This window comes from Pterocles gutturalis, unplaced genomic scaffold, assembly GCF_000699245.1.
Source record: "Pterocles gutturalis isolate BGI_N339 unplaced genomic scaffold, ASM69924v1 scaffold19100, whole genome shotgun sequence".
Taxonomy (NCBI): Eukaryota; Metazoa; Chordata; class Aves; order Pterocliformes; family Pteroclidae; genus Pterocles; species Pterocles gutturalis.
In genome coordinates this window covers 121,590-137,938 of record NW_010138719.1, presented here as the reverse complement: position 1 = coordinate 137,938, position 16,349 = coordinate 121,590, and the positions used below count along the sequence as shown (strand labels likewise).

Here is a 16,349-nt window from a genome sequence, read left to right as displayed (position 1 = left end):
GCACAGGGGAATAACTCATAACCCTGGTCTTGCCTTTGAGAAAAAACCTGATAAGATTTTGGAAGCTGCCAAACCTCCAAGTTAATGGAGATCTTCCCATGAAAGGTCTACAGCCACAGGTACACAAGTCTTGAATTTTGTCCAGCACTGACATGACCTCTCTTATACACATCTTCCCAAGGCATTTCCCTGACAATCACAAATACCTCTGACGGGACGGTCCTGCTCATTCTTTCAGCCTTGTGTGCTCAGGCAGGTGCTGACCTGCAGGACCTACATTTGCCTTCAGCAAAATTTTTACCGCTTTAGGTAAAGGTACCTGAATTACCCCTTGTCTGAAACACAGCCATAGTTGACAACAATTATGAATCGTGGGCTGATGCAGATTGGAAACACTTCCCCAAGACAATCACGATTCATGCCTTTGGAATAAGACTCACAGGATAACCGGGGTCTCCAGGCTCCCCTCGATCACCTCTGTCACCAACAGGGCCCTACAACAACACAACAAAGACTTAATGTGGGTGCAAACAAACTGTCATCTGCAATACCTCAATGGCTTGTGCATGTTCTACAAGTAAGGAAGCAACACAATCAGTCCAACTGCAAAAATCAGGCCAGGACTGACTAGAGAAGGAATTTAACATCTTACTCTGTCTCCGGGTGGTCCCTGTGGGCCTTCGACCTTCCCATCATCGCCTTGTTCTCCCTGTGAATAAAAATGCTGGTACTAATATAGACAGCAGATTGTATGGCAGAGGCTTCTGTACAGACCTCGTCCGGTCCTCCCGTATCATGGGCTCCTCCTAGGTGAAAGTCTCTGTTGAATTTACTAATTTTTCATCCATAGAAAGTCTAAATATTTTTTTGTTTGTTTCACAACCTGGAGTACACCGACTCATCACATTGCTCTCCTGGTTTCTTTGGTGGCTGTTTCTGTCCAGTCTAACTGTCCTCCCTACAGAACCAGGTACAAAGAGTTATTTTCAACAATTCCTAAAACTAAGCAAGCGGCACGTAATTATGACAAACTGGGAAATACTTCTCTGCCACTCAATTTTATTGACAAAAGTCCAACCTAACTCTTTAATCAAGCATTTCCTCACCCTCACTGACTGCTGCCTGGGCTCTCATGGGAACAAGGGTGGTCTGGATGGTTGTGTGCTACCATTGTGCACTTGTCTTACAATTGATCAGGGGAGAGGGTCCGACCCTTACACACTTGCTGCCTGAGCAGCTCCACTCCTTGACGGGACACTCCACAGCAAGAGCTCAGAGCTCATGGTTTGGCTGGTAGATAACATCACCCAGATTATTTATAACTGAGGGCTCTCCAAAACATCCAGAGAGATCTCTCAAGACTTAACACAGACACCATCTTTTCTAATTCTGTTGTATAAGTCACTCAGGGTCACGGTGTCCTATTTTCTCTGGAGTCTAGCTCAGAGACGGCTGTTTCTTTGCTCCCCAGCTCCTCCAGTTTCTGGCCACTTCCTATCACGGACTCTCTGGCTCCTTAGGATGAACGTGTCTTGGAGCTCCTTTGATGTTGCAGCTACTGGAGAGAGGAGGTCTGTGGGGTTCTGGCACAGCGGAGCTGCTGTGTTTGGACTGCTTGGGGTACTCCTGGAGCCCTGAACATCCAAATCTCCATAGCTATGCAGAGCCAATTTTTCCACGGATTCCTGCAGTTCTCAGTGGTGCATCAGCCCTTTCTGGTGCATTTATGACTTTGACTTTCTCTCTGGGTTGCTCTCATCTTCTGAGTTGCAGCTGCCGACGGTAAGGGTACTCGGGCAATTCCTCAGTGATCCTGCCTCTGGGAGGAGGCATTTGGGGTGCTCTGCTTGTGTGTGAAGTTTTGTAATGACACATCTGGAGCAGTGAATAACCCTCAGTGAAAAAGCTGTTTGATAGCAGAGCCAATAGCTTCTTCTCTGTAGGAACTGGGTCACAGCTTGGAATTAGGGCTGTGTCACTGCTCAGACACGCTGACCCACGCTGACTTCTCGCGGGCTGAGCACCAGCATTGATGTTTACAGCTTGGCAGGATGATGCTCAGGATTTGGCAAAGTCTCTTGCAGTAACTCAACAGGTAGCAAAGAACTCGGTGCATCTCTCTCCATGACATGCTTGGTGACAGTGGCATTTTCCTTCTCAGCTGCTGTGACACTCATTGGGTGAATGTTGCCAGGATTTCATACATACCCTCAGGTTATGGTTATGCTGTCCTTAAGAGATTGTGTGCTGGGTGGTGAATTCCAGCATGCTTGTCTGGGGTTTTGTGGAGGTATCATGGTAGAAGAAATATAGAGGGAGAAACTGTACCAGGATGGCTTGAGAATATAGTATGGAACAATACAGATGGAGAAATTTGGGTGGCAGAGCAGAGGGAAAGGCAGGCAATGCCTTACAGGCTCTGCCAACAGTTCCCAGCACTACTGAACCCGCTGGGTGAAGTTGGCAGCAGAACACCTGGGAACTGGTTTGCTTTCTAGCTGCTATCAAAGGAATGCAGGGTAGAAGGGAAACAAAGCCACCATCTCTCAAGTCTCAGAAAAAAAAAAAATCAGTATACGTGTGACTATGCAGAAGTCTTGGTACTGATTGCTTGTGCTCCAACAGGATGCAAACACCTTCCCAACTGGGAGGAGAGATGAGTGTGATGAACTCAAGGAAGGCTCATAATTCCGGTGACCCTTGAAGAGCACCAAGGCCCACAGACTTTCTCCCCAAAATGGAGTTGTGGCTTTGTGTCCCCTTGTGTCCCACCTTGTCCTTTGTCTTCTGACGGAGAAAATCCTGCAGGACTGGTCAGCTCTAGAACTGGGAGGCTGAGCTCCTCCAGGACTTCCTGATGCCTCAGCTGCTCAAGAGGGAGATGAAAGGTCTGCGCTAATTCTTCGGAACGTTGCAGTGAAAAAAAGTTAGAGTAAAGGGCAGCAAAGTAAACATGTTGGGATACAAATGGAAAATGCATGGAGAAGAAGGGAAGGCTTGTTGTTGTTGGCTCCAGTCCCAAAGTGAGATAGACCAGTTTGTAATTTTTAAAAGGATCCCATCTGGACTGCTTTAAGCAGCTGCCAAGTGCAGGCGTCTGCTCCGAGCAAGGCCTCTTTGAGGAGCTGTAAATGCATTAAATGCGGCGGAATAGCTGGCTGGTGTGGCACAAGGGAGCTGGATCCCACAATAATGCCTCTCACCAAGCTGCTTTCTTCTCTGGAAAAGGGAAGACCTTCCCCACCACTATATATCCTCCTTCTCCAGCACAGCCAAGTTTACCACGTTGTTCAAAGCTCACAGCAGTCACGGTCCCATTTTCATTTCCTCTTCATCTCTCAGATTCAGCCTTCCATTTTCTTGCTCGCACACGTGCACAAGGTTACCGATGTCTGGAGGGCAGGAATCTGCCTATCCTTAAGCTGGGATCCAGGCAACTCTTAGGAGATAAGAAGGAAGGATGGATTAGAAAACGTAGACACAAGACTTTGGAGGAGCACCTGGATGCTGCAGGACACGGTGCTGGAGGCTCAGCAGGCGACACTGGGCTCTCCTGGTTCAGCTGGAGCCGCTCCCCAGCAAGGTGCCAGCTGACCTTTGGGGAAGGTGTGAGTGAGATCCGGCTGTTAATGGTCATTAACAGATCCAACTGTTCTCAGCAGGATGCATTACATGCTTTGGTGCCCTTGTCAGGCTTCAGCTTGGTACTTCCACGTAGAATTCATTTTATTGTCCTTGGTTAAGGTATTACACAGTGCTGCTGTGCTCTGATGGCACAAGATCCACATTCCCTCTGAGAAAGTGCTCTTCCAGTGTCCACTGGCAGAAGAATATTTTGTTGGTGAAGAGGAGAGTGCTTCACTGAACAATTCAGAGTAATAATTTGGGGATTGTTTACTACTGAAATGAGGGGAGCTTTCAAGAAGATGGCAACTTTCAAAGTTTTAAAATAAAGCAGCAGTTGTCATTTAAACAAGAGATAAATATACGCACATCTCCTACTCCTGCTGTAAAGCCAACGGCTGATTTCGCTTTTGGTAGTCACGACTCACAACCTTTTGCCAGGATGCTCAACAGTGGGACTGTGAGAAACCTCTGGCCAGGCTCTCAGCTGACAACGTGCTTGGTAGTGAGCTCTCGCATTGTTATCCTGGGCTGGTGATGCTTGGCCAAGCCTTGCCACTTCCCGCACGGCCACTCAGCACAAAACACCCAAGGAGGAAGGCTGCTGAAGTCTGGAGAAGCAAGAGGTGCAGCCTGGTGTCGAGGCAATCCAGCCAGGCAGTGATGGAGATGTGGGGCAGCAGGAACACCACCAGCTCCTCTTGTGCCACGTGGGTGTTTCAGCAGCAGGAAACAAGAGAAAAAGCAGCATGACCATTGTTCATCCCCGAAGGGAAATTTCTGAAGCGTGTGGATACCTTAGTGGGACAGTTCACCCTGCCCCGCTGCCTCCCGGCCACCAGCGCAGAGATCACCGTGGAGTGTCCCCACAGAACAGAGAGCAGCGTGTCGTGGCACCTGGGAGCCTGCACTGAGCAGACACACTCACAGCCCCAGCGAAGACATGCCCTTGGGATCTCTGACCCACAAACTCCTTTTAGAAGCAACAAAGCTCCTGCTTGCACATGCACAGCTGCAATCGCACCCCTGTGCAGGGGGAAAGCCAAACCTCCCTCGGCGATGGGGAGGGGGAAAATGAGTGAAAAGAGTTCATGCATCTCTGCTCTTCACAGGGACCCCACAACTGACCGGTCCCAGCTCCCCATCCCACACTGGGGGAGGGAGCATCGCTGCTGAAGGCAGGTGGGGGCTCTAGCGGCACGGCGATGCAGCCAGCGCCAGCTGGGCCGTCCTCGGGGCTGCAGCAGCCAGCTCCAGCTCCACCGACAGGAAACCATTAACGCGTGAGTCACGGCTCCAGCCTGAACTGGTTATGGCTGTGCTGACTCAGCAAAAGGGGAAAAACAGAAGGGGAAAGCCGCTGCGGAGAGAGGGCTCTGAGTCAGGGCAGCTGCAGCAAAGGGGCTTGTCAAGGGGTGGGGGGGACAAGCGAGGTAGGGGGGTGGCAGGTGATGAGGAAGATGGAGCAAGGGCAATGGAGAGGAGACCAGCTCTGCCTCACTCGCAGCACGCTATCGGCTGATTTTGCTGGAGATCATCTGGTTTGCACGGGGTGTTACTCTGACTTGATCACAGAAAGCTACTGGTCTGATTTTGGCTTGGGGATTGAGCAGAATTTCTGTGGATGCAGGAAAATCACGTCCCCAGCACACATGCTGGCTGGCTCAGCCTGTGCAAGGGCATGTGGTGTCTGGAAAGCACGTGCTGGTGGCACGGGTGTCCTGGCACTGATTTGCAGAAGTAAAGCTGCAGCAGGAGTTAGGTAGGTGGCTGCAGGTAGAGGAGGCGAGTGCAGAAGCACGGGCGTTACGGCAGCGGGGCAATCGTCTACATGTCACCCAGATTCCATGCCTGTGGCAGATGAGATGGCTGAACTCTGTGACCTTACCTTTTCCCCCTTTGGCCCTGGTGGTCCAATCGGCCCTGGTGGTCCTGCGTGTCCCTGTGGAGAGCAGACAGCAGGTGAGGAGACAGGAGAGAGCTCCCTGACTGAAGGTTCCCCCTGGTTTACTGCCAGATCTCGCAAGCCCTGGGGTGTGCACCCCAGCTTCAGAGGGACACACGGTCTCAGAAGAGACGAACCAAGTAGATCTGGAGAAGTCATTGGGGTACGAATGGAGACTAGAGAAAGAACTAAACTGGACTCAAGATCAGAAATAAATCATAGTTTAAGACAGATTTTGCATCCTGTCGTGTCAGTTTTATTGCATTTAAGAACAGAGAGAAGCTGGAGGATGAAAATTTACACCTCACCTGGTAACCCTTTAAGCCAGGCTCCCCCTGAGCACCCATCCTTCCCGGAGCACCCTGGAGAGGCAAGCACAGAAAGCACCATGAGAGCAGCCAGTAGGTGTTACCTCACGAGCAGAGGATGCACTGGGCTGTGCAAAGCAAGGCTCAGCACCACCTGGGAGTGCGGCCACCTGTTCTCCTGGCCACCAGTGAGCTTTGCTGCAGCCATCTGAAATGCTCTTGCTTGGCTTTAACCTCTCACACATGGAGGGGGATGCTAGGAGACCAGTCTATGTCTTTGTCACTCTGTAGCAGTAGGCTCCTCACCTCATTTAGATTTGCTACCAGGAATTCTGGATGTCTTTATATCCCAGTTAGCTTTGTGTTGGGAAGTCCACCAGTGAGACCATTCTCATGCATGACCTAATCCTAAACTGTTGGGAGGAAACCTTTCAGCACAGGTTCTGAGGCCAAGAAAGGAGTTTTCTGGGTTGTGATGAGGGCACTGCAAGAGCTGTTCATTGCATCTTTAGCAGAGTGGACAAAAGGGTTTAAATGAGATCACCAGATTAAAGTGAACTGCAACTTTCCATATAATCCCACTCAGCATGGAAGACAGACTGCAGAGATGTGTTCAGTCAATAGACTGCTGCTCAGATATTGCTTTGCTGCCGTGTGAAATAACCCATGGAGGCTTTGCCAGAGGATGTGAAGGGAGGATATACAGGGAGGCCATAATTTTTAGTGCAGGAAAACACTACCAGCGGAACCGTTACTTCATCACTCATTTGCTACTGTTCTGAGACATCACCATGATTCCTGGTTCACTCCTGCTTCTTCATTAAGCTCTACCAAATATAGTGCAAAAGGTTTCTTACCAGTCCGCAATGCACGAGGAGGTACTTACTACTTACCCCTGCTGTCCCAATGCATTTCATGTTCCTAAAGCAAATTAACTTTCTCCTCTCTCCTCTATACTGATGCTGTTCTCTCTGAAAGCCTCACCTTCAGTCCCCAACTCAAACCCTTTCCCATGCTATACTTCTTCTTGCTCTAAGTGTTTTAGACAAGTAGATCGAGAGTGGGTGTAGAAACAGGGCAGAAGTCCAAGGCGGAGCTCCTTATAACAACACAGTTTCACTTGGAAGCAGCTCTTGCCATGAGTGTGCAGTTTTAAGATCTCAGCAAAAAATAGCTTATCTCACTCCCTTCGCAAGAAAATTCCCCAATATTTCAGCCCATCTGGGGAGCTGTGAAGAACTGCCACGTGAGCTGGGCTCACAGGGCACCAACACAACCACCACTGTGGGGTCTCTCCTGCACTGCTCAGAGCCAGGGTTAAGCTCTTTTGTCAGTTCAACCCATCCAACATCATTTCACTCTGTCCTCTGAAGCCTCTGTTGGACTCTGCTTCACTCAGGCCCGTGCCCACCACTGCTTGGCATGTGTCTGCGTGTTGTGTTCAACCACGTGCAGAGCTCTTCTCACCATAGGTCCCAGGGTACCTCGGGATCCTTTAGGGCCTTGGTTCCCCTTCGGCCCCTCCTTCCCTGGAGATCCTGTCTCGCCGAGCTGCCCCTGGTAGCCCTTGCTGCCCTGCAGAACCAAAGCACCGATGTTAACGCAGGATGGAACTGCTTCTACAGAGGAATATCAAAGATAAGCGAGAAAAGGGAGAGAGCCAAACAAGGAGACGTTATCAATGGGCGATGTTCCTACCTTCTGGCCAGGCTTGCCCTTTTCCCCCTGTTTTCCTGGTTTCCCTTCTGGTCCCTAGGAGAGAGAAAAAAAGGTTGTTGGAATGGGAAAGCAAAGAAGTCCCACCCCAACCAACCAACCCCAGGCCACTTCCCTGCTACACACAACCCTGATGGCATCCTCACCCATCCTGTCCTGTTCCTATGGGAGCCAACAAGGAGGCTAGGAGCGATGCAGGGAAGGCCACAGCTCACAGGTCCTACAGCAGGAGCATCCTCCAGCACATGGAGGGGAAACCTCACTGCTTAAAGGTGGAAAGATCCCTCTGCCCAGGTGACTATAGAGCACATGGCTGAAAGGGGATGGTTTTCATCTTCTGATCACGTCAAAGACAGGGGGGTGATGGAGAACTGCTGTCTGAAGCATCTGTCTGTGCTCAAGGATATAAAGGAGGGATCTTGGCAGTGCTCCTTGAAGACAGCACCCACTGAACTGAAGAATGGCACCTGCCCAGCCAGTGCTACAGAAAGGGCAGAAATGTGGAACAGGCCTTTACCCCAGCCCTCGCAAAGTGTTCCCTCTGCTCTGCAGAGCTGCCACCTGTGCACTCCTGCTTTACAAACAGAGTTTTATCTTTCACCATCAACTACGGCACTGAATTGGATATCAATACTTTTTGTATGGTTTTAGGGTACTGGCAGTAGATTCATTGCCTCAACAGCAATTCTCCTTACTTTCACATTATAAAACCAGGCAGTGGTTTCATTCCCTACCTACCTGCCATGCACAGCTTTCTGCTCCCAACGCAAAAACTTCCCCTCTATTAGTATTATTATTACTGCAACACACAGCACACAGAAATCAGACTGCGCTGATCAGGCATCGAGAAACGGAGTGGGATGCAGAACCTGCCACCCCTCCCTGCACGCACGCAGCAGAAATTAGCTGCGATGAGTAACTAAGTATAGCACACTCTCCTTAGGGAGCCCAGGGAGCTCAGTTTTTCAGCGTTTGACCCCATTGGCTGCAAGGCAGAAAATTTATTTTGGATTTGACAGAAAGAAGCAAAAGCATCACTGAAGAAAATAACTCATGCCTTTTGGCAATTGCGGCAAACTTTTCAACAGCACCGAAGCACCAGCGCGGCAGCTCTCTGCTCTCCCGCCCCCCAGCTCAGAAGGTGTAATTTTCACCGCCGTTGATGTTGCAGTCTCAGAAGAACAAAAGCAACTTATAAAGCCAGCCGTATCGGAGGGTTTTCACTCTGATCTGAAACACGGGCCTCAGAAGTGCCTGCTCTTCACACAAAGGAGCAATTCAGACTTATTATAACCCAAAAGAATTGTGCCAGTTCTTCGCTTCCCCAAAGGGAACAGCTCCATTTTACCCAAGTCAAACATTTCAAGAGCCCACTTTGGCAACACTTCACAAAGCTTCACAAAGGACAGGTCCCTGCCGAGGAGCACACCAGTCCTGCTCTGTTGTCTCATCCATCCTGCTTGGGGTTTTTGTTTGCTATTGCATGCTGCCGCTTTCCAAGAGATCACTTCTGAAATTATTTTCCCACGGATGCTGAGCAGCCACAATACGCGATGAAAGGCAGGTGCCAAGCCTCCAGGATCACCCATGTGATTTACACTTTTGACAAGAGCACAGAGAAATCCTCATCAGCCTGGGAAAGGGCCATCCCCACCCAGCTCTGCAGCCAGCTCGCTGGCACGAGGTCCCTCACCTTCCCCGCGTATATGTGATATGTGTAGAAGAAGAATTTGCTTCTACCCTGCACTGGGAAATATCTTTGCTTTTCGAGATGACAGGTTCAGGCCCTGAATCTTCCCATCTGAGAAACAAAATTTCCACGCTGCTCCTAAGATCTGGCAGCATTCAAGTTCATGCTTGTACCCACAATCACAAAGTACAGGGATAGGGTTAGAGTCACCTAGGTGAGGAGAAAAACCAAACCAAAACCCCAACTTTGACAGCCCAAGCCCTGCTCACAGAAACAAACCTGACACACAGAAGACTCTGCCCTGCACAAACAGGGGTTCAACTTTTTCTGGGTTCCTTCAGCTCATCTTTCCCTGCTGGTGGGGTCCAAACACAGATACGGGTTCTGATAAACTCCCTATACTGTTTTTCCCCTTATGACACACTGGCCTCATTGAGGAGGGACATTCATCTACTCCAGAAAGCTCTCCTGGGTCCTCCAGCCAGGGTGTGGCTCTTTCTACATTGCTGGAGAAAGAAAAAACTTGGCAGCATCTCCAACTCTTGTCAGTGATAGTGAGCCCAGCTGCCACTCGCAGTAAACCATGGAGATCTTCCCTGGAGCCTCCCTTGCTGTTGTTGGCTCTCGTCTGCCGGATAAAAGCTTTCCTGGTATAAATAAATGGGTCAAACCATGCTGGTGACACCATCAGCAGAGACGTGGCTTGGATCTTGCAGCCTGAGTCACCTCCTTGAACGCAGTCGGCTCTATCAGCAGAGGATATTTCTGGGCTCTACCAGCATGCTTTCTAGGACTTTGGCCAGCAGAGCCGTGCTGGTGAGCGGGAAGCCTACCATATGTCTGATTTTCCTGGATGTGCTTTCTCCAACTGCGCAGGAATTTTGCCCGGATGAATCGAGAGGCAGTTCAACACTTGTCCGGGGTTCCCAGATATGCAATATCTCTACTTGTGATGTTCCAGATGTTGTTGCTGTTTGTTGCAATCCTGGACGTTCACTGGGCACACATACAGTGCACAGTTCCCAGAAATCACTGCACTGTCACATGCCACGCGTTACGCAGGCAGTAACGAGCCCAGAGACAACTCTGACAGCCTTCAAAAAAAGGTCAGATTCTTCTTCTCTCCATTCTCCTGATTCATCTGTCCAGGGATGGAAAAATCAGGGCCAGAACAGGGGGTTAAAAAAAAAAAAAAGATAGACTTCAAAGAGATTGCAGCTCTATCCAGGGTCCTGCACTGTCACATGCCACGCGTTACGCAGGCAGTAACGAGCCCAGAGACAACTCTGACAGCCTTCAAAAAAAGGTCAGATTCTTCTTCTCTCCATTCTCCTGATTCATCTGTCCAGGGATGGAAAAATCAGGGCCAGAACAGGGGGTTAAAAAAAAAAAAAAGATAGACTTCAAAGAGATTGCAGCTCTATCCAGGGTCTCCAAAGCAATCCACTTTGGTACCTTTCCCTGCAATGTGAAGTTTCTAGGGTTCCTACTCCCTTTAGCAGAGATGGGAACAAGAGGCAGAAAATGTACAAAAGCCTACACATAAGAATAATTAATTCCAAGTTCTTTTTGCTGGATTTGAATCAGTTGGGTTAGCGTGCCAAGGCACTAAACACTTGATGCTTTTACTCTCAGGGTTTGTACACATTTTGTTGTATGCTTTGGGTTTCTGGTTTGCTGAGAAAATAAATCTTCTTTCCAAGCTTCTTCCGTGAGCGGGATTATTTTTGAATGGTGATTTCTTTATATGCTGCACTCTTCACTAGAGAAGCATATTCAATACCTCCAGAAGATGATGGTATTTGTGACCAGAGACAGTAGAAAGCAGCAGTTTTACAAAGTCACATGCCTTCAGGTATGCCAAAATATCCAAGGAAAGCAAAAAAGAATTATTTCATGTCTAGCGTGTTTAAAATTTCATTGCCAGCTTCAGTAAGGACCCAATTTTATAAGGCTTTTTAGTATTGCCATAGATATTCCCCTAAGGGAAAAGCTAGATGGTTTATTTTCTGATGTAAATTGATTAGTTTGTAAGGAAAAAAGTGGCTTTCAGCTGCTGATGGCCTTGGCAGCAAAGTCAGGTCTCTTGCACGGCACAGTGGTAACATTATTTGGAGCAAAGAGATGAGTAGCTCAGCTTTAAATTCTCAAGACAGACAACAGTTGAAATCAATGTTACGACAACAACATCCAGAAAAACAAAATAAGGAAGTTGAATGAACTGCAGAGAGATATGGCCCAAATGGAGCCAAACAACAAATAGTGTCAAAATCCAGACCCACAATTTCCCTGCAGTTAGTGATGCTCTTCTGCACGCACCAGATCCAGGGAAGAGGCTGCTGAGACGTGACTCACTGTCCTGGTTGGACTCAGGGGGAACTGTGGCTCTTGGCACTCCAGAGGACGGGCTTCTGCTGTGCTCGCAGACCTACAGCACAGCACTGACAGAACAGCTCCCCAAAGCCCATCTCAGGTGGGTTCAGGATTACTCAGGACTGATGTGGAGCTGGAACATATTTTCAAATTTTTTGGGGTATCATTGAGTGAAGGTCTTGAGGTCACTCCTCCCCACCAAAAACGAGGCAGGAAGAAACAGAAGAACCAGAATGCAGCTACTGAGCAAAGAAAAGAAAGTGCCGGTGGTGATGGGGAAAAAGACGGTGACAGTCTGAGGCATTGGACGTAGGAAGGGCAGAAAAGCTAAAGCAGCAATAAAGGTAGGAAGCATGAAACATAGGACGGCCATGGCCATATTGTTCAGGGCCCAGCCAGTGAGCTCATTGAAAGGGAAATGAAAAAGCCCCATATAATTTCCTACCGCTCAGCAATGTCTCCATATGAGAACATCTACTTAATAAACTTTGATCGAGAGAAGCCTCCCCCCATGCAGGACAGTTCACAAGCTCTCAGGAAATTAGTGGGATTATTGGGGCTGGGCATTTGAAGACATAAACGTTTCAGATTTATAAGAAACACATTTCATAATCGCTCTGCCTAGCAGTAGTTTGGAATGGGAGGAGACAGGGCAGCAGCTCCTGAATGAGGATGGGGACAGAAGAAAGACTCAAGTGTTCTCGAGAAGAAAGACCTGATTGTGCTGTGAGGTTCAGAGGGCTTCACTGGGATCACTGGGAAGCAATGGACTCTCGGCTGGCTTGTGGAAACCCGAGTGGTGAGTGCAGGTAGAGCTGGCTGTCTGAATTCAAAGAAAAAGCAAGATGGGGAAATCCTATAAAAAGATCTTGGATGCAAAGACTACAGCTAGTGTCACTATGACTTTCCTTTCAGCTGAGTTCCTCAGCTTGAAATGTGGAATCCAAATGGAGATCTCACATCCCAAACTCTGTGCTTCAGCGCACGGTCTTATCTGCATGCAGACGTTGCTCTGAAACATGCCACTTTCGGTTTTGTGGATGACGAGGTCCATTTAACTTGGTTTTTCTACACAGTCCCAGTGCAAGGCAGCAAAGAGAACTATGTGCAGAGCAGCGCTGCGTGCTCTGAGCTGGTCTGGTTGGATCCAACAGCCCTGAACTGCAACCAATTTGCTGTTTCTGGGAAAATCCCTTTTTTCACCTTCTTTGCCTCTGTTTCCTCATCTCTAAGGAAGCACAGGAGACAAAGGTGCCACAAAAGGCTTGATGGGTGGGTGAGAAGTGCAAGCCCTGATCCCCGCTGAGCTGTGAAGCTTTCATCCACGATGCCATCAAAACGCTCCAAAGAATTATCCAGGCTTGGAAGCTGACAACTGGGCAGAAAGGGACGGACAGAGCACTCGGGCAGTGTAACTGATTTACACTAACGAGCACCACTCATGTCTTTTTTATTTTTCTCCCCCAAACACTAGGGGTTAACATCTTCCCTGTGAAGGACACAGATGCCCCGGGGTTGTGAAAGAGGAGGGGAATGAAATCCTCTCTTGCAATAAGGAGGGGAATCTTGGAGGAACTGCACAAAAAGTGCATCTCCTTTGTCTGAGTCAGGAAAGAAACCCTGCCAAGTCAATGGGATTTATTTCAAATTCTGGCTCATTTCGACTCCTATTAACTCCAAACGAAGACCAGCTGGGATCAGCCTGCCTTCCCGAGCGGCAGAGAGACCCGGCAGAGCTGGGCGACTGTGCTGCGAGGGTGAATGGCCCCTCAGCTGCAGGACAGCAACCTTGGTCCCTGCAAACAGCAGTTCCCTGGGGTTTGGGAGAGCTCTGCAATTCCCTGCGGGGTTCCAGGGCTCACAGGCAACCGTGGTCCACACCAAAGGTTTCAATGGATTCGGTGGGCTGAGTCACAGATACCAGAACAGCAGACAAGGAGAAAAAAATCCACGCAATAAAATATCCCAAACAGCAAAATCCAGCATATACCTCTCCATAAAATGGGATGTTTAGATTTCCGCAGAAGTGGCTGAACCCGGGGCCATTGGTGATGCTCTGATTATCAAAGCACAAGGAGAACCTGCCTGCAGCTAAGGGCAGAGGTGCCCAGGCATGACCACGTTGCTCCTGGGAGGGGAAGGAGAGACCTGTGGGCTGCAGCGATGGGGAGGCACTTGCCCTGACCCTTGCCCCGGCCCGATTCAAACCAAAGAGCTTAAGCACATTCAGCTACATTCCTGAGCAACTTTACTCCCCTTTGATTTTTGATGCAAGGCAAATACATGCTTATGGCTTTGCTGGCTATTTGTCCACAAGAGTAATGATACTCCAAGGCTGTTGCACAAGGACACATCATGGCCAAGTGCAGGCACCTTCAGCTGTACAAACTGGGCTCCAGTACAGGAATGGGCCCTGATGTAGCAGCTACTGGAAAGGACGGGCTGAAGCTCAGCTGTCACATAGGAACATCTGCCGAGATGTGTCTGACCCATGTGCTCATACAGCCCAAACCAAGCCGCAGCACCAGGCACAGGAACGGGGCTGGGGACCTCCTGGTTCTCTCCTGCCTCTGCCACTGACCTGCCTCCTGCATGGCCATGGGCATGTCACTTCACTACTTTGTGCCTCTACTGCAAACAGATTATTTGACAGCAAGATGAGCAGTAACAATGCTAATTTCCTAGATCAAGGGTGTGAGGAGCTTGCTGTTACCACCGTCAGGGGCTGTCACAGCCCTCCCTGGCACGCTGAGCCCAGTGTTCCCCATCTCTTCCATCGCTCAGTTGACGGTAACCCCCATACCCTCCAGTTCAGGGAGTTTAAGAAACTTCTCTCAAGTACGAGCCCCACAGACAGCCCAAAGACCAGGGCACAAAAACCAGCCTTTCCAGGAAAAAACAGCTCAGCACGTGATCAAAAAACGCACAGATTTCCACATGGACAGCAGAGATTAAAACCAGAAGGGACTCCAGGACTGTCCTTCAGCAGTCTCCGTGCTCTCAGGGAGCCGAATGCCATGTAACCGATGTGGCGTTGCCAGCTGTCACTGAGCTCATGGATTCCGAGTGAATGGCTGGACCCAGTGACAGCCGAGCGAGGCGCTTTGTTGCAGAAAAATCTTTGAATCATGTTTTCAATGGCAGGAAACGGAAAAGAACAAAGAGCAAAAAAACCACTCTGGGACAAATTCTGCTGTAAGTGATGTTTGGACAACTTTGTAATAGAGCAGTGTGTTGGATGAGAATGAGCTCCTGCCCTGCCCTGGCATTGCAGAGCCCAGAAACCAGCCCCATCGCCGCTGTGACCGTCTCTGGAGTGTCTGGGGCAGAAGCTAGGGCTCAGGCCAGAAGGTCAATCCGAGCCAGCAAGTCCTCCTTTTGCTTCCGGATTGTAGCCTGTAGATGATGGAGAAAGAAGAACATGATGGGAAGGATGCTGTCCTCAGGACACCATCCAACGCTGCGTGCGGAGCTGCTGCCGCTCCGGGGAGTGACGTGGCTGAGACCACAGCGCTGGAGCCAAGAGCCACGAGTTCACCCAGTGCTCCATACTGGGCTGGAGAGTGCCTTTATCCTCTTCAAAAGCACTGCAAATTCCCTCAAAAAACGTTCTCAGAACTCCACTCCAGCCCAGCTCTGTCACTCTACCCTCTTGGAGAGCAAACAAAAGGACTTTGGACCTTGTCACATCAGAGCAAAGGATCTGACATCTCTGAGAGCTCTTTTGGTCTGCTGGTGCACATCTGCACCACGCAGCAGGGCCGGCACATGCAGCCAGAGCTTCTGTGATGTGTTTGTGGCAATTTCTACCATTGGAGCAACTGGCTCAAAACTTTCCGAGTCCTGACGTGGCTGGAATGACACTGCAGATAGGATTTCAGGTTAAAAAGGAAGTGGAAAAAGAAAAGAACCCGGCTCCCAGTTTTGCTGAAAAATGAGGGATTTTCTTGTTTCAGAGTATGTTGTATTTCATTACCTACAGGCTCTCCAATTGCTTTCCTGGAACTGCGAAAACCTCGCTATCAGATGTCTGCCTTGTATGACAACCAGCACATTACGAAAACCACAGCTACGGAGAGCAGCTGGAAACCCATCACCTCCCTCCTGCCAACTGGCTTGGGCCTTTCACACAGCCACCGGCAGCAGATCAGTTGTCCTCGGAGGGAAGGGCTGAAATGCCTTTTCTTTTCAATGTATTTTCTGGAGGGGGAGAGATGAAGCAGTGGAGAGCAGCACTTTTGGAGGTTTTACTCCCAGGGACCACTTGCCTGTGGCCAGGCTGATGGTTGCATATGAGTGACTTCAGCCTTTGACTCTAATCATCCTCTGTTGCAAAGAGCGGGATCGACTGGCAGCTGCATCCACACACGACTCTCCAACAGCGTTGTTTGGATATTTCAGGCTCCGTGGCACTATCCCCTCATACAATGACAAGTCAGCAAATAAATCAGATTTTTATTTTGGCAAACTCCACTGTGACACTTGCATTGCTGACGGATGCCTTGCAGGGTTTGATGGGCCGTTGTATCTCCCAGTCTCCCCACAAACTGCAGAGACATATCCTTGTCCTGCCTTGCCCATACGGAAAGTCTGGATCTCCAGGGGACACCTCCTGCTCCCAGCACTGCTGATCCCAGGATCTGCATCTCCAGCCAGTCGCTCCGAACAGAGATGCCCAAACAGTCCCTGGTGC

At 49.5% G+C, this 16,349-nt stretch overlaps 1 protein-coding gene across 1 annotated transcript in view; it reads right to left on the bottom strand.

Annotated features, from left to right (window-relative positions):
- Window positions 1-16,349, bottom strand: part of COL27A1 (collagen, type XXVII, alpha 1) — a gene marked incomplete at its 5' end in the record, with an annotated part of 145,734 nt that overhangs the window by 14,359 nt on the left and 115,026 nt on the right. The window contains 6 exon segments of the mRNA XM_010083117.1: window positions 441-494; window positions 653-709; window positions 5,513-5,566; window positions 5,878-5,931; window positions 7,345-7,452; window positions 7,576-7,629. Of these exon segments, the coding sequence (XP_010081419.1) occupies window positions 441-494; window positions 653-709; window positions 5,513-5,566; window positions 5,878-5,931; window positions 7,345-7,452; window positions 7,576-7,629 (381 nt within the window).